General features: G+C 54.6%; 3 protein-coding genes across 40 annotated transcripts; 2 read left to right on the top strand and 1 right to left on the bottom strand.

Moving 5' to 3' along the window:
• The first annotated feature begins 471 nt into the window (after nt 1-471).
• ATG9A (autophagy related 9A) lies at nt 472-10,301 on the top strand. Of its 26 annotated transcripts, none has more exons than XM_067026909.1 (16): nt 482-594; nt 1,631-1,688; nt 2,106-2,237; nt 2,359-2,402; nt 3,255-3,319; nt 4,335-4,496; nt 4,688-4,829; nt 5,072-5,820; nt 5,901-6,054; nt 6,160-6,339; nt 6,743-6,991; nt 7,188-7,366; nt 7,468-7,585; nt 8,375-8,597; nt 8,795-8,940; nt 9,227-10,301. In XM_067026909.1, the coding sequence occupies exons 3-16, from the start codon at nt 2,135-2,137 to the stop codon at nt 9,230-9,232; spliced, it is 2,520 nt and encodes an 839-aa protein (XP_066883010.1). In that variant the 5' UTR covers nt 482-594; nt 1,631-1,688; nt 2,106-2,134; the 3' UTR covers nt 9,233-10,301. The 26 variants fall into 26 exon arrangements, with proteins under 26 accessions (XP_066883006.1, XP_066883010.1, XP_058911531.1 ...); XM_059055548.2 differs by having other exon boundaries at nt 482-668; XM_067026906.1 differs by having other exon boundaries at nt 498-668; nt 1,634-1,688.
• A 261-nt stretch (nt 10,302-10,562) lies between these two features.
• On the top strand, nt 10,563-18,336 carry ABCB6 (ATP binding cassette subfamily B member 6 (LAN blood group)). 3 transcript variants are annotated; one of them, XM_067026918.1, is made up of 20 exons: nt 10,653-10,761; nt 11,333-11,528; nt 11,857-11,994; nt 12,254-12,440; nt 12,636-12,737; nt 12,905-13,088; nt 13,704-13,825; nt 14,347-14,456; nt 14,639-14,704; nt 14,877-15,002; nt 15,159-15,235; nt 15,324-15,387; nt 15,500-15,585; nt 15,798-15,855; nt 16,437-16,541; nt 16,971-17,145; nt 17,294-17,406; nt 17,647-17,741; nt 17,813-17,881; nt 18,071-18,336. In XM_067026918.1, exons 2-20 carry the CDS (start codon nt 11,391-11,393, stop codon nt 18,177-18,179), a joined length of 2,124 nt encoding a protein of 707 aa, XP_066883019.1. In that variant the 5' UTR covers nt 10,653-10,761; nt 11,333-11,390; the 3' UTR covers nt 18,180-18,336. The 3 variants fall into 3 exon arrangements, 2 of the variants coding, with proteins under 2 accessions (XP_058911535.1, XP_066883019.1); XM_059055552.2 differs by having other exon boundaries at nt 10,563-11,528; XR_010839212.1 differs by lacking the exon at nt 17,294-17,406 and having other exon boundaries at nt 10,655-11,528.
• A 114-nt stretch (nt 18,337-18,450) lies between these two features.
• ZFAND2B (zinc finger AN1-type containing 2B) lies at nt 18,451-21,552 on the bottom strand. Of its 11 annotated transcripts, none has more exons than XM_059055562.2 (10): nt 21,327-21,552; nt 21,130-21,202; nt 20,762-20,856; nt 20,409-20,540; nt 20,129-20,280; nt 19,781-19,876; nt 19,645-19,705; nt 19,492-19,559; nt 19,081-19,153; nt 18,451-18,860 (listed from the first exon to the last, which is right to left on the bottom strand). In XM_059055562.2, exons 2-10 carry the CDS (start codon nt 21,182-21,184, stop codon nt 18,816-18,818), a joined length of 777 nt encoding a protein of 258 aa, XP_058911545.1. In that variant the 5' UTR covers nt 21,185-21,202; nt 21,327-21,552; the 3' UTR covers nt 18,451-18,815. The 11 variants fall into 11 exon arrangements, with proteins under 11 accessions (XP_058911545.1, XP_058911546.1, XP_066883029.1 ...); XM_059055563.2 differs by having other exon boundaries at nt 21,130-21,205; nt 21,327-21,404; XM_067026928.1 differs by having other exon boundaries at nt 18,451-18,756; nt 21,130-21,205; nt 21,327-21,404.
• Nucleotides 21,553-24,797: the final 3,245 nt, after the last annotated feature.

Genomic DNA, 24,797 nt, shown 5'->3' with positions numbered 1-24,797 from the left:
GCAAGGCACCACGGCCCTCACCCTGGTGACAGGGGTTAATACGTGACCCCAGCCTGCTTTCTCACACCACCCAGTCTCGGACCACACAAGAGTGAAATGGGGGCGCATTCAGCAACCAAATCCAGTGCAACAGAATTAAAATCACTGAGGTTCCTTAACCAACCGCTCATTACCCGTGCGACGACCTCCAGCAGTGACTAAACCGCGTGAACTCATCCCCGCCCTCAGAAGCTGCCCCAAAGGTCCCGGGGAGCGGAGCCACACAGCCGTCTACAGTTCGAAGCACGGATTTCTGCAAAAGCACAACAATCTCGTCACTACGGGGCAGCGAAGAGGACAAAAGGCGTCTCCCGCACCTGAACCCCGCCCCACGTAGAGTGCACAATTGGTCCCCTGACTTCCAGGGCCTGCCTCTAGCCTTTAGTTCCGCCCCAGACGCCGAGATTGGCCGTCGTGTCTCCACCTACCATGTTCATTGGTCAGGCTAACTGCGGGTGACAGTGAGTGGCAGACGCCGGGCCTACTGCTCCGGGTCGGGCTGAGCCCAGTGGAGCCGACGGAGCCCCTGGAATCACCCGGGTCACCGTCCCTGAGGTGAAACGCGAGACCGAATACCGAAATCTCACGGCCCGGGTCGGGCCTGGCTAGGGGTGCCCTCGGAGCCCTAAGTGAGCTCGCGGCGAATAACGGGGGAAGGGGATCCGCGGGCGGGGCGGGGGCGCGCAGCCGGAATGTTTTGATAGCGGGGGCGCGCGGACGGGGACGCGCGCGAGCGACGGGGCCGCGCGCAGGTTTGTCCGCTGTTGGGAGCCGAGCCCTTGGCCGGGGGCCGGGCGATCTGGGGACGCGCTGGGCTCGGGTCGTGGCAGCTGGCTGTAGGGAGGCAACCCAGCCCACCTGCGGGTATCGGCTGTCGGACTGGATCGATTCCTCCAACGTTCGCAGGAACCCCTGAGCCCAGGCCCGAATGGCAGGGGCTCTATGGGCCCTGGGTCTACACTGACCCAGTAAGTGGTGAGTTCCCTGAGGGCTTGGTCAGCTTAGGACCCAGGGTTCTCACTAACCCAGGGAATCCCACCGGGGCCTGGCTGGGCAGGGCTCCACAGCCTCGGGGTGTGCACTGACTGGCTCCAGGACCAAGGCAGCCCACAGTTTACCCAGGATCTGGGTCTACACTGACCCAATCAGTATATCCCATCCAGGAACTTTGCCTGCCTGCTGGTCCTTTGGGTATAGGGAAGCAAGGGAAGGAGTTGACCAGAAAGGTCCTCTTTAGAAAAGACTCTCTTCTTGGCTTTTGGGTTGGGGGCTTTGTGGACCCTGAACGGTCCATCTAATTTCTGAGGCTGAAGTGGGGCAATGGAGAAACAGTCCAGTCCTGTACAGACTCAGTCTCCACAGGTTCATTAAGCCACTTCTTGGGACCCTAGAGTTGAATGAGTGGCCGTGTATAATACAACCAGAGGAAGTACTCATAGCCCTAGGCTGGAAGGGTGCTGTTTCCCACTGCAGCCTCCCTGCCCCTTGCTTGGCCGCCCCTGAGTGTGGGGCATGAGGGTGGTGGTGGTAGGGTTGGGTTTATTTCTGTTCCCACTCCCCACTCTCCGGGGCCTGACACCTTCTCCTCCAGCAGCTGAAGAGCCAGGGCATCGAGGGCTGGAGTGGAGCAGACACTGCCCATGGAGCTGGTAGGGCCATGTGCTTATCTCAAACCTCTGTTTACAAAGTGCTTCCAAACTGCTAGTCTCTTGGGAGACCAAGGTTTCTCTAGGAGGGGAGGGGGAGGACCCCTTCTCTCCAGTGAATAGAAGATGAAGCAGACCTCCTACAGGGCCAGAATCTGCCTTCAGGCCAGCAAGGCCTCGGTAGACACTCAATAAAGGCTCTGGGAATGACTGACCTCATTGGTCAGTGAGGGCCTCCCAAGCCCTGAGCTTGCTGCTCTCCTTGGGTTACTGCTCTTTCTCTGCCTTTGATCCAAGAAGACTGGTAGTGGAGACTAAACCCAGGATTCCTCCTCACTCATTTCTGGTCTAGTAGGCAAGGGAGAAGATGAACAGCACCAGGGGTCTGAACCTGGGTCTCTCCTTCCTCATTACCCACAGGTGGACAAGGTGGACAGGGGGCGGTGGTGATGGCGCAGTTTGACACTGAATACCAGCGCCTAGAGGCCTCCTACAGCGATTCACCCCCCGGGGAGGAGGACCTGTTGGTGCATGTCCCTGAGGGGAGCAAGTGTGAGTTCTTGGACATGACGGCCAGAGCTGGGGTTTGGGGGGAGAATTGGTGGAGGAACACTGAGGGAGCAGGGGCTTCCACTTCTTCAGGGCTCTGACGTCTCTGCTCCTGTACCCACAGCACCTTGGCACCACATCGAAAACCTCGATCTCTTCTTCTCTCGAATATCCTTTGTGTCTCTGTGCTGGAGCTCTGGGACCTTTAGCCCCTCTCTAAGCCAGGCCCCTGATGAGAAGTCAGTGTGGGTATGGTTCTAATCCTTTTCAGTCACCTTGAGCCTGAAAGAGGGTAGAGAAATAATGATCATTATAAATAATGATACCTCACATTTATCAAGAGCTATGTGCCTTGCATTTTGTAGTGTTAGTTTATAAGGAACCTCTCTAAGGGTGATTCTCCTTTTTGATGGTATGCTAATAACCATAATAATTAATGTCATATGACTTATTCTGTGTCAGTTCTGTGTTAAATACTTTATATGCACTATCTCAGACCTAATAATCCTATGAGGCAGGTGCTATTATTCCCAACACACCACTACAGACAAAAGCTTAGGGAGGTTAAGTAATTTGGCCAAAGTCACACAGCTTGAAAGTCAGAGAGCCAGCACTTCAGCTCAGGTATGTGACACCAAAGTCTGTACTTTTTTTTTTTTTAAATGTTTTAATTTTTTTAATGCCGTGTTGGGTCTTCATTTCTGCACGGGCTTTCTCTAGTTGTGGCAACCAGGGTCTACTCTTTGTTGTGTTGCATGCACTTCTCATTGTGGTGGCTTCTCTTGTTGTGGAGCACAGGCTCTAGGAGCGTGGCCTTCAGTAGTTGTGGCTCATGGGCTCTAGAGCGGAGGCTCAGTAGTTGTGGCGCACGGGCTTAGTTCCATGTGGGATCTTCCCGGACCAGGGATCGAACTCATGTCCCCTGCATTGGTAGGCAGATTCTTAACCACTGCGCCACCAGGGAAGTCCCTGTGCTCTTAATTGCTGTCTATACAGACCACTTTTTCTTAACAATTACACGTTTATAATCTACACCAGAAGAATGGCTTCACTTGTATGCTCATCGGGGAGATCTTTGAGCTCATGTAAGTATAAGAAGGGATGGACGATGTGGTGAAGGAATACATTTCAGTGTTTCCCCTCTTTGAGCTCAACGCCTGGCCCAAACCACCAATGCAAGTCAGTCCTAGCTCAAAACTCTGCAAACATTTATAGTTTAAGGACTGGGTGTGACACTGTTTTACAGATTTATCTTTCTTTTTTTTTTTTTTTTTTATGGTACGCGGGCCTCTCACTGTTGCGGCCTCTCCTGCTGCGGAGCACAGGCTCCGGACGCGCAGGCCCAGCGGCCATGGCTCGCGGGCCCAGCCACTCCGCGGCATGTGGGATCCTCCCGGACCGGAACCCGTGTCCCCTGCATTGGCAGGCGGACTTTCAACCACTGCACCACCAGGGAAGCCCCAGCCTTATCTTTTAAAATCTCGCTTATAAGGAAAGCTTTCCAAGTCCTATCTCTTCCACAGAGAGAAGTCAGACTTGACCATTTCATCAGAGCTCCAGTGGAATGGGCATGGTTCAGGCAGGAGGTATCAGAGATGCCAGCCACTTAATTGAGAAGAATGTCTCTGTTCTGCCTTGGTTGCACCTTAGGCCTGTTGCTGAGTAGAGAGCCTGCTAGGAGGAAGAAGCCATGTGGCTTTGCCAAATGTCAAGGGGTTGGGAAACCTTCCCTCCGTAAGCAAAGAGTTCAAATCGGCAAAGGGCTTCTAACTACCATCTCAAAAGGAAATCAGTTACTGGAGACCACAGACCACAATTTAAGACCTTTGAAAGAGTCCAGCGAGTAGCGGCAGAGATTACTATGAGGTAGAAAAGCAGGCTGATTCTGTGGTGCCTGAAGCTAAGAGCAAAAAGTAGGAGCTGGCTTGGGTCCCCGGGGCCCAAGCAGTAGAGAGAGCCCACAGGGAGTTCTCCAGCCCATTTCCCCAGAGGCTGCTCGCTAGTCTTGGTCTGGGGCTTCCAGACTCTTCCTTTTTCCCATGTTACTTCGCTGGTCTCTCTCTGACTCTCGGACTGCGCCCTCTCTTCCCAACTCCCCAGGCAGTTCCTCTTTGTGGTTGCGTTCACCACCTTCCTGGTCAGCTGTGTGGACTACGACATCCTTTTTGCCAACAAGATGGTGAACCACAGTCTTCACCCTACCGAGCCTGTCAAGGTTACTCTGCCAGATGCCTTTTTGCCTGCCCAAGTCTGTAGTGCCAGGTAAGTGCTGCAGTTCAGAGGGCACCAGAGCCTGTTGTTCAGCTAGCAGGTGGGGAATGGAGTGGAGTGTGAGGCAGTAACATTCCCCAGAAGACAGGCTCAGGCTCAGCCCCTCCAAATCCTTTAGGACAGCAGCATGTCTGCCAGGGCTCCTCAAGGGCCACTCCTCCTCCCCTTCTTTTCCCCACCAGGATTCAGGAAAATGGCTCCCTTATCACCATCCTTGTCATTGCTGGTGTCTTCTGGGTTCACCGGCTCATCAAGTTCATCTATAACATTTGCTGCTACTGGGAGATCCACTCCTTCTACCTGCATGCTCTGCGCATCCCCATGGTGAGACTGGGAAGTTGGGCAGTTACAACCACAGGCCAGGACGTCTTCTGCAGCTTGGGAAGTGGTGGTAGGGGGGGGGTTGTATTCCTGGGCATCGGGCAGCCTCACCCGTCCTTGGTAGATCAAGGAGCTTCCGGCTAAAGGCTCCACTCAGAGGACCCCTGAGCCTCACAGCTCATGCAGGGCAAGGGGCCGAGGCAACAACCCCACCTTCCATCCCTCGTCTCTTCCCCACCCCATAGTCTGCGCTTCCATACTGTACGTGGCAAGAAGTCCAGGCCCGGATTGTGCAGACCCAGAAAGAGCACCAGATCTGCATCCACAAGCGTGAGCTAACAGAGCTGGACATCTACCACCGCATCCTCCGTTTCCAGAATTACATGGTGGCACTGGTTAACAAATCCCTCCTGCCTCTGCGCTTCCGCCTGCCCGGTCTCGGGGAGGTTGTCTTCTTCACTCGGGGCCTCAAGTACAACTTCGAGCTGATCCTCTTTTGGGGACCTGGCTCTCTGTTTCTCAATGAATGGAGCCTCAAGGCTGAGTACAAACGTGGGGGACAACGGCTTGAGCTGGCCCAGCGTCTCAGCAACCGCATCCTGTGGATTGGCATCGCCAACTTCCTGCTGTGCCCCCTCATCCTCATCTGGCAGATCCTCTATGCCTTTTTCAGTTACGCCGAGGTGCTGAAGCGGGAGCCGGGGGCCCTGGGAGCACGTTGCTGGTCGCTCTATGGCCGCTGCTACCTCCGCCACTTCAACGAGCTGGAGCACGAGCTACAGTCCCGCCTCAACCGAGGCTACAAGCCCGCATCCAAGTACATGAATTGCTTCTTGTCACCTCTGCTGACACTGCTGGCCAAGAACTGCGCCTTCTTTGCTGGCTCCATCCTGGCCGTGCTTATTGCCCTCACCATCTACGACGAAGATGTGTTGGCTGTGGAACATGTCCTAACCACTGTCACGCTCCTGGGGGTCACCGTGACCGTGTGCAGGTGGGCCAGGGGAGCAGGTGGGAGCAAGCCCACCGGCATCCCTGGGGGCTTATGTCTCACCATGGCCCTGATCCCACTAGGTCCTTTATTCCGGACCAGCACATGGTGTTCTGCCCTGAGCAGCTCCTCCGCGTGATCCTCGCTCACATCCACTACATGCCTGACCACTGGCAGGGTAATGCCCACCGCTCGCAGACCCGGGACGAGTTTGCCCAGCTCTTCCAGTACAAGGCAGTGAGTGGAGTTGGAGTTAGGGCCTGCTAGAGACTGGCTGATAGCCTGGTGGCGAGGGCTGGGCTCCCTCCTGCTCTCTTGTGACCCTGATCCCTTCCCTTTTAGGTGTTCATCTTGGAGGAGTTACTGAGCCCCATTGTCACACCCCTCATCCTCATCTTCTGCCTGCGCCCACGGGCCCTGGAGATTATAGACTTCTTCCGCAATTTCACCGTGGAGGTCGTTGGTGTTGGAGATACCTGCTCCTTCGCTCAGATGGATGTTCGCCAGCATGGGCACCCCCAGGTATTAGGAAAGGAGGGGGGCAGTTGGCCAGAGGTGATGCTGGCATATACAGTGTCTTTGGGCAAACTGCAAACAGGCACCCTTCTGAGTCAACAGATCACAAAAAGGCAGCCTTGCCTTGGGGCAACCCTGTACCAGGGCACACACTGCTTTGTAAACAGGAGCCTGGGCTCGATTATAACCTTAAACTTGCACCCTTGGCCAAGCTCCCCGAAAGGCACAAACCAAGCAGCTAGCCTGGCATGTGGCCACTCGTGGGGTGGGCACCAGGGCCCCTGGACAAGATACAGCAGTGCATTGTGGTCTCTGTCCTCCAGAGGCAAGGCCTCCCCACTAGCAGGAAAGGTACAAAAAAGGTTCCTGTAAGGGGACAGTCCTGCTCACTGCAGCCTCCCTTGTGCAGTGGCTATCCGGTGGGCAGACGGAGGCCTCAGTGTACCAGCAAGCCGAGGATGGGAAGACAGAGTTGTCACTCATGCACTTTGCCATCACCAATCCTGGCTGGCAGCCACCACGTGAGAGCACGGCCTTCCTAGGTTTCCTCAAGGAGCAAGTTCAGCGGGACGGAGCAGCTGCAGGCCTTGCCCAAGGGGGTCTGCTCCCGGAAAATGCCCTCTTTACGTCCATCCAATCCTTACAATCTGAGTCTGAGGTGCGTTCCTAGGGACTGGGAGATGACAGGAAGAGTGGACTCCAGGAGCTGGGACATGGGACGTGGGCGTGGGGCGGAAGGGCCTGCCGGGTCAGTTTCCTTCTGTCCAGTCTGTGCCACTGGGTCCTAATGTGCAGAATACTGGGGGACTCAGAGGCCTCCCTATGCCCTTTCTACCCACCCTTTTCTTTCATAGCCACTGAGCCTTATTGCAAATGTGGTAGCCGGCTCATCCTGCCGGGGCCCCCCACTGCCCAGAGACCTGCAGGGCTCCAGGCACAGGGCTGAAGTCGCCTCTGCCCTGCGCTCCTTCTCCCCTCTGCAGCCTGGTCAGGCTCCCACAGGCCGGGCTCCCAGCACCATGACAGGCTCTGGGTGAGTAGAGGTGGGCTATGAGAGGAGGGCATGGCAGTAGCCCCCAGCAATTTGTGTGGGTCTCAGAAATGTTGATGACTGCTGTCTGTGCTGGGGGGCAGGGTGGATGCCAGGACAGCCAGCTCCGGGAGCAGTGTGTGGGAAGGACAGCTGCAGAGCCTGGTGCTGTCGGAATATGCATCCACTGAGATGAGCCTGCATGCCCTCTATATGCACCAGGTGAGTGGGCTGGAAGGGGCAGGGTCTTAGAACCAAGGTGGCAGCTGAAAACAGAATAGAGGGTTTTAGATGTGAAGCAAGACCTGGGTTCAAATCTCTTCTCTGCCATTTACCTGCTCTGCAACCTCCATTCCCACATATATCCTCTTCCTATCCTTTTTAGCCTAGCTTACTTTCACCCAGGGCTTTTCCGCACTTGTGGTTTCCCCTGCCAAGAATCTACTTCCCTGACATATCCACAGGGCTCCCTCCTGCTCATTCAGGTATGCTCTTTCTTTCCCCATGAGACCACCTCTGGCCACCCTGAGTAAAAGCCTCCCTTGCCTACCCTCCTGAACCTTCCTGTTCTGTTTTTCTCTCCATAGCATTTAGCACCATGGGACATTGTATTTTTCCCTTATTTATTTGTTTATTATCTATCCTTCCCCACTTCCCCCAAGTATATAAGCCCCACAGGAGTTGGAATTTTTGTCTATTTTGTTCACTGCTGTATCCCTAGCACCTAAGAGTTCCTGGCACTTAGATTCACAACCAATTTGTTCCAGAATCAAATGACTGAGGAAAATGAGAGCTATTACAATCTACGCACAGGCTTGTTCCAGGGATCTGCTGAGAATTTAACCTGTAAGATATCATGTGTATGTTACACATTATTAACACATCAGATACTCTGGGTCAGTGACTCTAGGTGAGGCAGTATAAATGGGAACTGGCCGATACCATGGTGGACGATAGCTGTTTCAGACAGATATTCTTCTGTCCCCAACTAATGAATCCCCCACTTCTCAGCTCCACAAGCAACAGGCCCAGGCTGAACCTGAGCGGCATGTGTGGCACCGCCGGGAGAGTGACGAGAGTGGGGAGAGTGCCCCCGAAGAGGGGGGAGAGGGTGCCCGGGGCCCCCAGCCTATCCCCCGCTCCGCCAGCTACCCCTGTGCTACATCCCGGCCTGGAGCTCCTGAGACCACTGCCCTGCATGGGGGCTTCCAGAGGCGCTACGGAGGCATCACAGGTATCCACTGGGAAGGACACAGAGTCTTCAGGGAAGGGTGGTCCTTCTGGGGCCTCTAGGGGACGGAAGAAGTCAGAGGGACCAGAACCAAGGAGACTAATCCCTCCCCCGCACCTCCACCTACCCCAGAAAGCCCCAGAACCCTTCTCGTCGCTCCTGTTTGTGTTCATTCTAAGAGTATTTACTTGTATCTTTAGATCCTGGAACAGTGCCCCGGGCTCCCTCTCACTTCTCTCGGCTGCCCCTTGGAGGATGGGCTGAAGATGGGCAGTCAGCATCAAGGCACCCAGAGCCTGTGCCCGAAGAGGGCTCAGAGGATGAGCTTCCCCCTCAGGTGCACAAGGTAAGGGTGTCAAAACCCAAAAACAACTGCCAGAAGCAGTAACTTCCAGGCTGAGGTCAAAGCTTCTCATGTGAAGGGAGGTGGGCCTCTCGGGCAGAGATACTGCAACTTCCCCACCAAAGTACACTTCCTTTTCTTCCCTCACCTGCTGTGAAATCCAGGACTTGATTTTTCCTTTGCTTACCTCCCCAAGAATCAAGTCTTCTGTTTCCTTTATCTCCAGGCTTCTGTCGTGTAAGCAGATAGCTGAAGACTAACTCCATTACCAACCCTTTTCTCTCCACAGGTATAGACGAGGCTGAGGAGGGTCCCTATGCCCCAGGATGGAGGCCACCGTTGCCCTGCCATCCCATCCGCCTGCCATGGAGGGCTCCTCTGAGTGTTGCCTGGCTCCACTCGTGTGGTGTTTGTGTGTCTGTGCCTGGCCAAGGAAGGTGCCAATGCTGGGCTCGCCACAGCCCCAGGAGAGAGATTGGGGGCCTAGGAACCAGGGCACACAGGACTCTAGCCTCATTCCCAGGACACCCCTTGGCTCAGAGTGTGGTGCTAGAAACTGGTCCCCAGCCCAGCCCCAGTACTGCCACCTTTGCACCCACCCCTGCAAGTCTCCAGAGGACTGCCCACCACAGAAGCTGCCAAGCAGGGAGAACCTGTGCCAACTGTGGAGTGGGGAGGTGGGGCCTGGACCCTCAACCTCTGCAGCCTCCCTCCCCGCACCCTGAACACATGAGCAGCTCAGGCTGTGGCCCTTACCTCACCCCCAGTTCTCTCCCAGTGCTGCAGCCTGCTCACCTCTCCCCTGCTTCCTGCACATCACTGGCATGTGTGCCACTTGCTCCTGTTCTGTTCGCTTGTTCCCCTTCTGTTCAGCTTTTGCTTTGTCTTGGTGTGGAGGCTTTAGCTCCTAGCTCCCCTCATGCTCTCTTTTGACACTAAGAAGGAAGTTTCTAAATTGCAGGAGCAGGATGGAAATTCTTTGCTGCCCTCTCCAACTTTTAAGATGGGCCCCCCGGGAGACTGAGGCCTTCCTGGCCCCTATTGCTGCTTATTGTACCCCACCACCACCTGCACATGGGATGGACAGGGCTGGAAGCGTGCCCTCGACTGGCTGCCTACCAGCAAGAAAGCTCTGGCCTGCATCCCACTGTCCCTAGAGGGGGATGGAGGGGCGACAGGACGGCTTCGCTTTGGGCTGCCGCATTGCATGCTGGGACCCAGCTCCTTCCCTCCGCCCCACCCCTCAGCCAGCTGCGGTCCGCTGCCGGTGAGCGGTGAACTGCGCTGCCCGAACTTACAGCGGAGTGGGGGTGGGGACCGTGTACAGCTTGACAACCCTTAATAAAGAAGGGATTTTGACCAGGTCGCGGCTTGTTGTCTCGAGTGGCCAAGGTTCTGGAGGCAAGCGGGGTGTGGCGTGTGTGTGAACCACCCAGGTGGCTGGGGACCGGGTCGGCCCTGTGGGAAAGCTGGCCAATGCGATCGCTTGGATATACCGACCTACTGGGCGAGCAGAGGGCAGCTTCCGATCCCTGGTTCCGTGGAGGTCAAGGACTCCGACAGGACATGCGGTCAGATTTCCCGCCCTGAGCACGTGACCGTGCCGACTCCGCTGGTCTATTTTGCCTTCCTCAGCGTGCACCATTCCCCCGCCCCTTCGGAGACACTCGGCCAATGGGGCCCTGGGTAGGGGCTGGGAGCGGCCCTGGTGGGCGGGGCTGCTGCGGAAGAGAGCGGCTGGAGGCGGAGGCTGAACATTCCTGTGGGCCCCGACTTGGCCGGAGGGTCCCCGACCGCGAGCTAGGGGCGGACGGCGGAGACAGTGTACGTGCCCGGCGTGAGTGCGTGGCGGCGGCGCGTGCGCGAAGCGAGTGAGTGGTGTGGCCGGGTCCACATTCGTCCCTGCCCCGCGCCCCCCGCGGCTTAGCGCCCCGAGGCTCCATGACCCGAGATACCCGGGATTCCGCGCCCCGCCCCGAGCGGCCGGTCCAGTTCTCCCGTCCCTCAGTCCCCTCAGCCTCGGCCGGCGGCCACGCATTGCCATGGTGACTGTGGGCAACTACTGTGAGGCCGAAGGACCCGCGGGTCCGGTCTGGGCGAAGGGTGGCCTCAGCCCCTGCTTCTTCTTCACGCTTGTACCCTCGACGCTGGTGGGCCTGGGGGCTCTGGCCTTGGTGCCGGCTCTTCCCTGCAAACGTCTGGAGCGGCCAGGTGGCGCTGACGCGGTGTCTTGGGCGGCCGGCCCTCGCGTAGCTCCCTACGTGCTGCAGCTGCTTCTGGCCACACTTCAGGTGGCGCTGCCCCTAGCCGGCCTGGTTGGCCGGGTGGGCGCTGCCCAGGGTGCCCCACTGCCAGGCTACCTATTGCTGGCTTCTGTATTGGGGACTGTGGCCAGCGCCTGTGGCCTGGGGCAGCTCGTGGTGGAACGGAGCCAGGCACGGCAGAAGCTAGCAATGGGCGTCTGGATCAAGTTCACGCACAGCCCGGGTCTCCTGCTCCTCTGGACTGTGGCTTTTGCAGCCGAGAACTTGGCCCTCATGTCTTGGAACAGCCCACAGTGGTGGTGGGCAAGGGCGAACTTGAGCCAGCAGGTGAGTGACCTCGTGGGGGGAGGGGAAGCGTGGGTAGCGGGTGCTGGGAAGAAAGATGGCATGTCTGGTCACACTGGCTCCATGCTTTCGAATGCCTCTAAGAAAGGGAAGAAAGGAGGGGCCAGCGCTGCTGGGAGCTGATAGCCAGCTGGTGGGGAGTGGCTGTGCTGAGTCACTGTGGATTTTTTTTTACAGCCTATTAGATGCCTGGCCCCTGAGGAGGACCTGGGTGTGTGCCCTACCCCAGTCCGCACGCAGATGTGTTATAAGTAGTAACAGTGGGATTCTGTCCCTCGTTGATAGTCTCCCCACATATGTTTAATTCTAGGTTCAGTTTAGCCTGTGGGTGCTGCGGTATGTGGTCTCTGGAGGGCTTTTTGTCCTGGGGCTCTGGGCCCCTGGACTTCGTCCCCAGTCTTACACCTTGCGGGTCAATGAAGAGGATCAAGATGTAGTCAGGAGCCAGGTACACCTCAGTTTCTGAAACTTCGGATCTATCTTAATTCCATTCTCTGTCATCATTTCTTCCCACCATAAAAACCCTTTTCTTTCCTAAATCTCAGTTTGTGCCCTGTTAGCGTTTCTCACCCTATCAGGGATTGCTTGTTGGGCTGTTACCATTACCGGGGAGCTGTAATCCTGTACATTTTCCCTAGGGGGTTTCTGGCTAGTGCACTTCATTTTGATTTCTGAGCTTTCCTCCCTCATGGGTTTCACCATCCTAGGTTCAGTCAACAGAGGGGCCACCACGGTCTACCTGGCAAGACCTTGGCAGGAAACTCCGCCTACTGAGTGGCTACCTGTGGCCTCGGGGGAGTCCAGCTCTGCAGTTTGTTGTGCTCATCTGCCTGGGGCTCATGGGGCTGGAACGGGGACTGAACGTGTTGGTCCCCATCTTCTATAGAGACATAGGTGAGGGGGAGAAGGGTTGTCAGCTCAGCACTCTGGTCTTTCATTGGCCTGGTTGGTGCAGGGGCCTAGCCTAGGGAAATGGGACAGAGTTGGGAGCTGGGTGGTCAGAAAGAGGCTGTGGCTGATTCCTGGGGCAGTTTCTCCTGAAGAGGGTTGTAGGGTCCATAAGTGGGCTCGGACTCATTTTCTCCATAGTGAACTTGCTGACCCAGAAGGCACCTTGGAGCTCCTTGGTCTGGACTGTCATCATCTACGTCTTCCTCAAGTTCCTCCAGGGGGGTGGCACCGGCAGTACAGGTATGAGGGACCCTGCTCTCACCTTGGTTGGTATTGGCCCCTCTCCCTTCTCCCACAGGCGTCCCTCCCCCAGGCCCCTTGGTGCTCTCAGACCTTTCACATCTTGCTGCTGGGATGACGTCATTAGGCTTCTCAGCCCTACCAAGGCCTCCCCTGGCTTCCCCCAGGCTTCGTGAGCAACCTGCGCACGTTCCTATGGATCCGGGTGCAGCAGTTCACCTCACGGCAGGTGGAGCTGCGCCTCTTCTCCCACCTGCACGAGCTCTCGCTGCGCTGGCACCTGGGGCGCCGCACAGGGGAGGTGCTGCGGATCGTGGACCGGGGCACATCCAGTGTCACGGGGCTGCTCAGGTGCCAAGCCAATGGAAAGGAAGTGTGGGAGGGCGGGTCTGGAGAAGCAGGGGTGGAGGGGCTGTCAGGAGAACCGACCCAGCTTGAAGAGCTGCTCCTCTGTCCCCTTTTTTTGAAATTGTAAAATTAATGTACACGTGCTCTCGTAATAATTCAAATAAAGAAAACAGAGAGCAAATCTCTTTTGAATTCCGCTCACTTCTCCAGAGGTTTTGACTCCATTCAGCATGTTGAGTTCTGCTTTTTTGTGTGTAATTTTACATATATACGTGCAGACTCACAGAACTAATGTGGTATCGTGGAGGTTTTTCCTAAAATGAATGGTGTCATGACGTAGATGTCATTCTCAGAATGGCCTTATTATCAAAATGTTGGGGAGATGTATTCTAAACCCACACATGAAGATCTTCCTCATCCTCATTCATTATAATTGATCCAGAGCATTCTATAATTTGGGCATCCTATGGTTTATTTCGCCATCTACCTCTTAAGGGGCATTTAGCTTTATTCCAGTCTGTTGCTGTTGAAAACAAAACACTACGCTGAAACCCCCTAGGGAGAGTTGCTGGCTCCGAGCCCTTAAACCTTTGTTCGTTGCTTGACTTTACCTCTTAGCTACCTGGTGTTCAACATCATCCCCACGCTGGCCGACATCATCATTGGCATCATCTACTTCAGCATGTTCTTCAACGCCTGGTTTGGCCTTATTGTGTTCCTGTGCATGAGTCTTTACCTCGGTGAGTGCTGCTTGGTGAAACCACCTCCCTGAACTATCCACGGACTCCCTTGGGCGTGAGCCCTGCCCCCACTCAGGTGACCCAGCTTTGGGAGGCTGTGGATCAGTGGACCCACGTAGCCTGCTGCTCCCCAACGTGACGGGTGAGCCTCCTCTGCTGAGGGAACGTCAGCTCACCCTGGGTGGAGGGAGGCCTGGGGAAGGGCATCCCGGTCACATTAGGTGCCCGCCGTGGATGCGAGTCAAGGACGAACCTCATTTTTGTAACAGGACGCAGCTTGCGTTCATTTGTTCACCACAGCCGTTTTCACACAGGCTTTATGCAGCCTGCAATGAGGTCTTGGGACACAGCCCCTTCCCTCAGGGAGCTTAAGACTCCCTCCCCTTTGGCATCTGGGTCCCTGGGCTGCAGCACAGGGTTAGTGCGCATGTGACCGGCAGCGGACGTGCACATGGTCTCCGCTGCTGGGAGTGATGTCTCGCTCTCTTCTTCTCCCTCTCCCTCCTCCTGTCACTCTCTAGCCCTGACCATTGTGGTCACTGAGTGGAGAACGAAGTTTCGACGTGCTATGAACACACAGGAGAACGCTACCCGGGCACGGGCTGTGGACTCTTTGCTAAACTTCGAGACGGTAACGGAGGCCTTGGTGGCAGTGTTGTGAGGCTCGGAGATGTGGAAGAGTGTGCCTGGGACCGTCGGGGCTGATAAGCAGCCGGGGGGTGCGAGGTGTGCTGTTTACAATTAGGGAGGAGGGATGGGGAATTGAGCTGAAAGCTGTGACCGCGTGGAACAGCAGTGGTTTGAATTCATCAGGTGAAGTATTACAATGCGGAGAGTTACGAAGTGGAACGCTATCGCGAGGCCATCATCAAATATCAGGTGAGGATGCTAGTTTGAGGGCTACTGAGAGCAACAGCCTGGCCTTGTGGAACTGCCAGGACAGAGAGGAGTAAAATTTGGGCTGTGAGATTGAAGGTGCCCAGGGCCAGGTTGGGGTTTGGTGACTGTCAGCATGTGTGTGATATTTCTTCCTCTCATGTCATGGCCCCAGGGTTTGGAGTGGAAGTCAAGTGCTTCACTGGTTTTACTAAATCAGACCCAGAACCTGGTGATTGGACTTGGGCTCCTCTCTGGCTCCCTGCTTTGTGCATATTTTGTCAGTGAGCAGAAGCTACAGGTGAGGGAATTGTGCTGGGCCTGGGGATGAGGGGACCGGGGTCTTTGTTTAGGCCACCAGGTTCCTGGGTGGGAAGCAGGCAGGGTGATAGCCAGTGGGCAGGGTGAGAGCCCGCAGGCCTCCTGTGACGCTGTCCTCTTCCCTTGATGTCCACAGGTTGGGGACTTTGTGCTGTTTGGCACTTACATCATCCAGCTGTACATGCCCCTCAACTGGTTTGGCACCTACTACAGGTAACCTGACCCTGGCCCTCACCTGTTCAGGGTGCACTGTTATTTCTCCAGCTCCTCAGAGGAGCTCCAGCCAGCATTCTTCTTGCAGGATGATCCAGACCAACTTCATTGACATGGAGAACATGTTTGACCTGCTAAAAGAGGAGACGGAAGTGAGTGAGAAGACAGGAGCCGGGTTTGTAGGGAGCGGGAGCCTGCGTGGTGTTTTTTTGTGTCTGGAGAATACCAGGCCTGTAATGGCACGCATTGGTGGCACTCTCCCAGGTGAAGGACCTTCCTGGAGCAGGGCCCCTTCACTTTCAGAGGGGCCAGATTGAGTTTGAGAATGTGCACTTCAGCTACACCGATGGGTGAGCCCCTCCCCTTTCACTGTCCCCCAGCCCCCTTTTCTGGTGTCCATTTACACACTGCCTTCCTGCCCCTCCTCCCTGCTTCTCAGCCCATCACTACCTGGGAAGAGAGCCTGAGCAAGAGAGGGGCAGGGCCCAGTAGTGGCTCTAGTGTTGGAGGGGGCCCCTGGCAGTGCGGCAGGCCTGCTGAGCATGCCCACCCTTCTTTGCAGGCGGGAGACCCTGCAGGATGTGTCCTTCACCGTGATGCCTGGACAGACACTGGCCCTGGTGAGAGGAGACCCAGCCAGTTGGCCCAGACTCCTTGAGCTTCCCTTATTCTATTTATTTATTTATTTATTTATTTATTTTTGGCTGTGTTGGGTCTTCATTGCTGCGTGCAGGCTTTCTCTAGTTGTGGCGAACGGGGGCTACTCTTTGTTGTGGTGCGCGGGCTTCTCATTTTGGTGGCTTTTCGTTGCAGAGCATGGGCTCTAGGCACGTGGGCTTCAGTGGTTGTGATACACGGGCTCAGTAGTTGCGGCTCGCGGGCTCTAGAGCACAGGCTCAGTAGTGTGGCACACAGGCTTAGTTGCTCCGTGGCATGTGGGATCTTCCAGGACCGGGGCTCGAACCTGTGTCCCCTGCATTGGCAGGTGGATTCTTAACCACTGCGCCACCAGGGAAGCCCCTGAGCTTCCCTTATTCTAGTGCCCGTGGTAGCTTGGGACCAAGGCTGTGGAGTTAGCCCTGTCATGCCAGGTTACTGGAGTGAATGTAGCAGCCTCCATGGACACTGGTGGCCTCTCGGAGAGAAAGATTTAAAAACCGATGGGCCTTAGAATGTTTTCCCTTTGTTTCTCATGCAACAGGTGGGCCCATCAGGAGCAGGGAAGAGCACAGTTTTGCGCCTGCTGTTTCGCTTCTATGACATCAGCTCTGGCTGCATCCGAATAGATGGGCAGAACATTTCACAGGTAAGGATGCTTGGGAGAAGACTGTAATATAGAGGCCTGTGTGTGAAAGAATGGCGGGTGCTGGGCATCCAGGGAGTGGAGGAGGAGCTGTCACCCCTGCAGAAAGCTGGACCAGGAGACCTCAGCCTTTCTGGCAGCAGATGACCTACATAAGGAAAGTAGTCATGAGAATGAGTGGTATGGTGCTGTATGAGGCACAAAGATCTGCAGCAACCCAGGGAGGCAGGGAGAGAAAGTGTATTTTCTCTTTATCGATGGGGAAACAGACTCAGAGAGGTTAAGTGATTTGCCCGCACAGCTAGGGTTTGGGGAGGTGGAGGCAGGATTCTCACGCAGGGCCTCTCATCCCATGTGCTTCCCACCATCCCATCCTACCTTCCAGGCCTGGGTGGGTCTCACAGGCCAGAGCATATGGTCTTTTGGCCCCAGGTGACCCAGGTCTCCCTCCGGTCTCACATTGGAGTCGTGCCCCAGGACACTGTCCTCTTCAATGACACCATTGCCAACAATATCCGCTACGGCCGCATCACAGCTGGGAACGATGAGGTGAAGGCTGCGGCTCAGGCTGCAGGCATCCACGACACCATTATGGCTTTCCCTGAAGGTGAGCCTCCCCTGCAGAGTCCCCCTCCTGCCCCGTTCAGTCGTGTTACTCCCTCTGACCTCGGTTCCACCTCACCTCTTCCTTGCCCATCTGGTCACAGAAAACAAGTTTATTACTGTGATTTGAGGGAGGTGGGCAATTTCCACAGGGTACGACACGCAGGTGGGTGAGCGGGGACTGAAGCTGAGCGGTGGGGAGAAGCAGCGTGTCGCCATCGCTCGCACCATTCTCAAGGCTCCAGACATTGTTCTGCTGGACGAGGTGAGGGCCCTGAGTGCCTTCTCCCCTCCTTCCTCCCCCACCTGTGCCCCAGCCATTCCTGCTGGGCACCGTCTCCATCTCGGAGAGCTAGCACAAATCCATGTTTCACAGAAACACCTTGCAGTTTTCAAGCACAAAACAGGTTCTTTTTGATTCCTGAGGCTTTGGCCAGCAGCTTGCATCCTCCTCCCACTGGGGATTTGGGTGGCAGGGGCAGTTTTACCCAGTCCCTCTTTGTAGGCAACATCCGCGCTGGATACACCTAATGAGAGGGCCATCCAGGCTTCTCTGGCCAAAGTCTGCGCCAACCGCACCACCATCGTGGTGGCACACAGGTACGGGTCGGGCAGCAGGCAGCGGGGCCCACACTGGTGGTGTGGTAGGTGACTGATCTCTGACCTCTCAGGCTCTCCACTGTGGTTAGTGCTGACCAGATCCTCGTCATCAAGGATGGCTGCATTGTGGAGAGAGGACGGTAAGGGACACAGCAGGATGAATAGGGAAGGGCCTCTGAATTGAGGGCCCCAGGAAAAGATTGTGGAATCCCAGGGCTTTCTGGACGGATCTCCCTCGCCAGTTCTCTGTCATCTCATAGACTAGTGGTGAGGACTCTTGGGGTAAAACTGATAGTTGGTTGGGACTTATGTTTTTCTCCTTGCCCCAGGCACGAGGCTCTGTTGTCCCGAGGCGGGGTGTATGCTGACATGTGGCAGCTGCAGCAGCAGGGACAAGAAGTCTCTGAAGACACCAAGCCCCAGACTAAGGCATGGTGACAAAAGTATCCTTCCCTCCCAAAGGATAACTGAGGGAAACACTTTATCCCTCTTCCCTGCCATGTTTCATCCTGGTCTTGGTGCTAGCTATAGTGAAGGAAAGGAGCCTTTCAAAAAAGCACTTTTGGGGGAAATAAAAGTGTGGACTGTGCTGGGATCACTGTGACTTTCTGGTGTGGGGGATTGCAGCGGGCCTCCACCCTTAGATCAGGTGAACATTCTTGACAGGACTCTTCTGTTTTTGGTTGGAGAGGAGAAAGAAACACACCACTTTGGTGTCTTACTGACTGCCAAGATTCTTTATTCTTTCTAGCCCCCCCCAGCCCCCTACACGTGGGGGAAGCCCCAGTATACGGGGGGGGGTGTCAAGGTGCAGGGGGCCACGTAGGGTCTGGCCAGGGCCCAGCCAGGGAACAGTACAGAGCTGTTCTCTCCCATGCAGCTGGAGAGGCCAGCAGAGCCATCTGTAGGCTCAGCTCCACAAGCTGTTTCTCCTTATGCTCCCTGCAGGCGGCCTCCACGTCACTCCTCCTCATCTTCACTCTAGGCTGCTCCAGGCCTCCTCTCCCTGTGGACCCTAGAGATGCGAGGGCCACAGTCCTCCTCAGCTGAGCCTCCCTCCCCAAGCCCAAGGCCCTAGCACAGGTTGCAGTTGGACGGCTTCAAGCTGCGGCTCTGAGCCTGGAGCAAGGGGAGGGGAAGGAGAGGAAGACAGGGTTCGACATCAAGGAAATGAGGGGAACAGTCCTCACTGCAGACCTCAGCATGGGCTGGAGTCATATTGAAAACACAAGGATAACCACCATTCCAAAACTCTACTACTTGAAAGAAAACCCCCCAACCCCCTGTAAACTCCTTACTTCCTCCCAGCGCAGGGCCTGTCTCTACCCCGTCCTCATACCTGCCGCTGTCGGTATTCTGCCTCGCTGGCTGATAGTGCTTGTGCTAAAGCTAAGTCTTCTTCCTCCTGAGAACTGGGAGGGGAGGGAGGAACAGCTTAAGCAGGATGACAGTATCTAAAATGTGAGCATCTCATCTGTTAGGCATCACTGTGCTGAGCACTTCTGAGTATTATCTCAATTTTCATAGGTAGGGTTCTATAAGGTATTAGTACTGTCCCCATTTTATAGAGGGCATTAAGACTCTAATGGGTTAAAGAACTTGTCAAAGGTCACATACTCTAGTTCAAAAGCTTAATTTTGAGCCCAGGTTCCTAACAGTTACCCTGCATTGGACGAGAGTGGTCCCAACTACCTCCCTCCAAACTGAGCCCTTGCCCACGTCCCACCCTATTTCACCAGAGAGAAGGTACCTTGGGACCTGGGGTTTGGTCTCTGCCAGGGACAGTTCCAGGGCTCGTTGCAGAGCCTCATCCTCACTCTGCAAAAGGAAAAATAAGACCAGCTGCCTTGGATTTTACTCTCTGTGGGTTTGCTTCTGTCCATCTGACCTTTGCCCAACTCACCAAGCCATTTTGCAAAGCAATCACTGGAGAAGCTGTCCGGGATGGAGACTGAGTTGTGGCTCTATGGCAGACATTCAAGAGGTTGAGGTCAGAGATGTGAAGGGAAAAAAGGAAGAGGAGAAACAGGCAGGCCTACCTGCTGGCAGAGGTAGATGAAGGCGAGGTCTGGTTTGGGCTGGGGATGGTCTTTGTAGAAGAAGCTAGGCTTTGTGCTCTGGAGATGGCAGCCAGTCTGTAGGGAAGAGACACTCTTGGCATGCCTCCAGGCATGGTCAGCTTGCATGTTCCTCCCTGGCCTGACCAAGGAAGTCTGGAGGGGAACTCCTCCACAAGGTCTGGAAAACATGCACTTCCAAAGGAAATGAAAAGACTCCCTAGCCAAAGGGGACAGGTTGACGCTTCCCAACTATTATGACAGAGGTTGAGTCAGTTTCAAAAGGATGGGAGGGTCCCAAAGGCAAGTAGAGGACTTGGTTGCAATTACCCTGCCCTACTTGTGGGGTGCCCCTCCCCAGAGCAATCATGGTCCAGTGGGTGACGGTGCTTGATGCAGAAATTTCGGCCACAGTGGTCGCAGGTCAGTTTCATCATTTCCCGCTGCCGGCAGCCAGAGCGTTCACACTTATTGGTGAAGATCTGAGGTGGAGTAGGGAGGATTGTCTCTGCTGAGACTCTGATCCCCTTTCAACCCCATCCTAACAGTTGTACAGGCTTCCAGGCATCTGTAGTCCCAGGTGACCATGGTTAACCCCTCCAACGCTTACCTTACGTTTTTGCTGAGCTGGATCCGAGCGGCAGTCTCCGTCAATGTGTTCCCCAACAGCACGGTCAGGGGGCTCCCCTCTGGCCACAGGAACAGGCACATTACAGAGTGGGCATACAGGTACCTGGATATCCTACAGTCAGGGAGCAGGGGTCGGTCTGTGGCCTACTCCCAAACCAGCCAAATTTCTGGTCCTGAAAACCTGGACATGCCCCAGATAAACGCAAAAGGAAACAATGTTCCCAGCACTGAGCCTCAGAAAGACAGTAAGAGGAAATGGGAGGCAGAGGGGTTCCAGAGATTCTGCATGCCATCTTCCATCCGCCCCCTTTCGCCCTCAGACCGCCCCCTCACCTTTTGGTAAGCAGATCCACAGTGATGCTGGGCGTATGCCACGTGGTCTGCGCAAAAGATGCCCGAGCAGGCGTCGCACTTGAGCGGCAGAAAATCTGCAGGAAGTGGGTTGGACTGCAGGTCCAGGGGGACCTCGACCTAGTTCCCGCTCACTCAAGCCTTCCACTCAGGGGAACGAAAACGCCGCCGTACTCGCAGTGAACTGCACCCCTGACCTAGTCCACTATCTCCTAAACCCCGCCCCAACCTCGAGCCCCGCCCCCCTTGGGCACTTCCAGCCCGGGAGCCCACCCTTCCCGCCACTAGCAGTTCCAAGCCCGTCTCCGCCCGGCCCCGCCTCCCGCCTGCTCCGCCCCTCACCCCCTCACCCAAGCGCTGACAGCTCGGCTCCGAACAGTGAGCCCCAAGGTCCGGAAACTCCATCGCCGGACCGGACGGGGCCTGCTGGGAGAGGAAGCGATGCTGAGCTCCTCTAGGGTTCCCGCTCCGGGTACAAACTGCGACCCCGCACTCTGGGGGGACTCGCTGTCCCGCCCCTTCCTCCCCACTGCCCAGCGCGGGTTACCGGAGCGTCAGCGCCTCCCGGCCCGCAGCTCCCACTCCTCCCCTGGCGCGCGCGGGCGCGCTGACGTCGTCGCGCAGGGCGGGCACGTCCCGCGCAGTCCCTGAGGGGTGGGGGAACGTCCCGGAAGAGTCGAGCCCCGCCCCTCCTGTTGTGTTAGGCTGGGAGCTGGATGGTTTCCGCTGGGCGCGGGCGTTCCTCCACGAAGGGCGAAAGGGCCGGCGAAGGCAAGGACAGATGACGTCTTGGAGGGCTGGGGTGGTTTGGGGTCTTTCACTATTGGTCCTTCGTCCGCTTCTCACTCTACACTCTCCCACTAACCGTTTCATTCGCAGCCACTGCTGTATTTACTCTTCACGAGCTGACCACTCCCTTGTTTCTGTGAAATACACATTTCTCTTCAGGGCTGTAGCTCCTCCAAGTTTAGCTTCTATGGCCTTTTGTAAGACTTCTCTGACCTTCCTCAGTTTGAGCTAAGCGCCTCTCTTTTGTGGTCTTCCTGGTTCTGTTTTAGCATTCTATCACCTTGTTGTAATCAGCTGTTCCCTCACTCCCCTGCCTACCCCTGCCCCACATAAATATACTGGTAAGTTAGGGACCACGTCTGCCTTGCTTTGTGTTTGGCCCCAGCACCCAGCTCAGTGCCTGTGGTTTTCAGACTTCAGTGTGAATCCAAATCAGCTACAGAGCTGCTTTAAAATGCAGATTCCTGAGCCCCCAGGGCTTCTGATTTAGTAGGAAGTGTAGAAGAGAATTCTGACAGATTATCCATGTACTACACTTTGAAAAACACATGCCTAGAATATGCTGAATGCTTATTAAATATTTCTTGAATGAAGCTAGAGAGTCACTGGATTGATGTCCTGCTTTACCTTAGGGAGCACCAGGTTGAGACCTTCTGTTTCAGCACATTTTGTTTCTCACATGCCTCTCTGGCCCCTCATGCGTGGGCTTGGTTGCACTCTTATTTTCCCAAAAGTTTGGGCATGGGGACAAGTAAACAGGTGAAATAAACTTAGAGTTGAACTGTGTCCTCCAAAATTGAGACAGAACCAGGCTACAGCTGGAAATGAGGAGCCAGCCTTCTTCTCTTCTCCCTCTCCCTCTCCAACTTTTGGCTCTGTTTCCCTCTGTGTCTGCTTCTTACAATCCTTACAGCTCTAAGGCTAATGAAAATTAAAACAATTTTTTCCTGGTTCCTCAAGCAGAAGGCCTAATTTCAGCTCTGACTGGGCCTGATTGCTTTGACGTGGATTATCTGCCAAGTCCTGACCTGTGGCCCAGGGGCCAGGGTATGTGTTGTTCTGATGGGCCAGGCCTGAGTCTCATGTTTGGAGGAAGTGAGTCAGCTTCACCTAGAGTGAAAATCACCAAGCTGGGATCTACCAGGCAATACGGCAGTGCATTTCAGGTACACCCATTCTGGAGTTGACAAGTGTTATTCAAGCCAAACCTGAAGGGTGAGTAGATGTTGGCTAGGTGAAGGCCAAGGGAGAAAGGAGTGGGGTGGAAGGAGATGATATTCCAGACAGAGGAAACAGCAAGGACAAAAAGAGGGAAAAAGATCCTTTAGATGAGCTTTTTAAAAGCTTATAGCATCGGGATCTTAGAGTGTAAGAGACAGCTTAGCAGAAGATAAAGCTGGAGAGTTAGCTGGGATCAAATCTCAGGTCATGGAGGCCACATTAGTGTTCAGAATTTTAACATGAACATAATAGCAAACTGTATATAGCTTTAAGCAGAAGAGTAACATGATCCAATTTGTATTTTGGGAAAGTCACTGTGGCTTCAGAGTGGGGAACAGATTGGAAGAAGGGAGACTAGGTAGAAGGCTGTTGCTATAATAGAGACAAGAGATGATGGCGTGAACTAGGGATGATGCTTAGAATTAATGAAAGCTCAGTATAGAGGTTAGATATGAGATAGAAATTTTAAAATAAGTGACTTTCCAGTATATCACTGAAAGAATAAAATGGTTAAAAAAAAAAAAAGAAAGAAAGAAAGAAAGAAAAAGAAATTCTGTTCCCAGAGCAACCGTAAAGTACACAGAACAAAAAAATTTTTCTTTGCACATGCCATGAGGCTTGTGGGATCTTATTTCCCCAACCAGGGATTGAACCCCAGCCGTCAGCAGTGAGAGCACTGAGTCCTAACCACTGGACCACCAGGAAATTCCCTCAGAGAAAGAATTGTGACTTTATCTGTGGGAAACACCTCGACCTACCTCTATGCAAAAGTTCAGCCCAACATTCAGTGAGTGTATGGAAGGCCTCTGGCCAATCTTGCAGGGAAATTTTGTCAGCTCCTTCCCTCAACCCATCCTCACACCCTGGGGTAGGCCCTGGGCAGCCATGTTTCGGCCAAAGATGATAGGTCTGGGAGTGGTCATCTGACCCACACTGGGTAACTAAGTTTGTGTTTCCCAAAGGCATAACCTGAGACAAGGATTTGGGTGCAGATAATTCATGTAGGAGGTAATCCTAGCCAGCATAAGAGAGCAGGAAGGAGGGAGACAGGAAAGGAAGGGAAACTAATAGAGTGTGTTATTGAACTAGTCACTACTGTGGTTCCAAATTCTACTGGGAGCCCTAGGAGGAAGCATTTAAAATACACCTCAGAATCGTCCTTCTAAAGGACAGGAGGCTGGGCTGACTCCTGTCTAATGTAAGTTGGGGGTTTCTCCTGGGAGTGATAAGTCCCCCATGTCCACCTTGCACAGCCAACCTGTACCTGTGTGCAAGCTAATTGAGCTACGAGGGGCTTTGGGAAAAGCCCTGAGGCAGAAATACTGAAGCTGGCTCAGCTTGGAGGTGGGAAGGCATCTGGGTTCATAGGAGCTGTCCACAGCGACAGCTGAAGTCCAAGAGGTGCCAAGCAGATGAGGCACAGGGCACCAGGAGCATCTGCTATATTTGGCCAATCAGATTCTTTCCTGGGAATTTGGAATCGAGGCCAAAAAAAATCAGTGTTCATAAGACCATTGGATCTGTAACATACAAGCTATGGGCTTGCCATCTGCCATACTACCATACTGTCATACTGACTGAGGGACAGGAAGAGATTGTTATCTGCAATACTATGACTGATGGGACACAGCCCCATAAAAAGAGATTGATTTTGTAGCTTACACACATGGGTTTAAATCATATCATTACCTCTTTTGCCTCCTCCCAAAGTTCACACCCCCATCAAAACTGTGGCTACCTGCCTTTATTTCATTAGTTTCACTTTGTCCGTTATCCCATTAGATTCACGATATTTCCCAAGGCTTTGTCAGACTCTTAACACGCCCGAAGTCAGGCTATTGACATGCAGGAGGCTCTTGATCCGGGTATGCACCTAAGCATCCTGTGCCACAGGGATTCAGCTTTTGGCCGAGGCCCTTCAGAAAGGACAGTTGTTGAAGAGCTTGCTATTTGTGAGTTCCAAGGCTCCATATCTGTGGAATCCAGCATCAGTTCTGTTAGATTTAAA

This window comes from Kogia breviceps, chromosome 2 (assembly GCF_026419965.1).
Source record: "Kogia breviceps isolate mKogBre1 chromosome 2, mKogBre1 haplotype 1, whole genome shotgun sequence".
Lineage (NCBI taxonomy): Eukaryota > Metazoa > Chordata > Mammalia > Artiodactyla > Physeteridae > Kogia > Kogia breviceps.
Note: the sequence above shows the minus strand (reverse complement) of the source record. Positions and strands in the feature narration are given on the sequence as shown.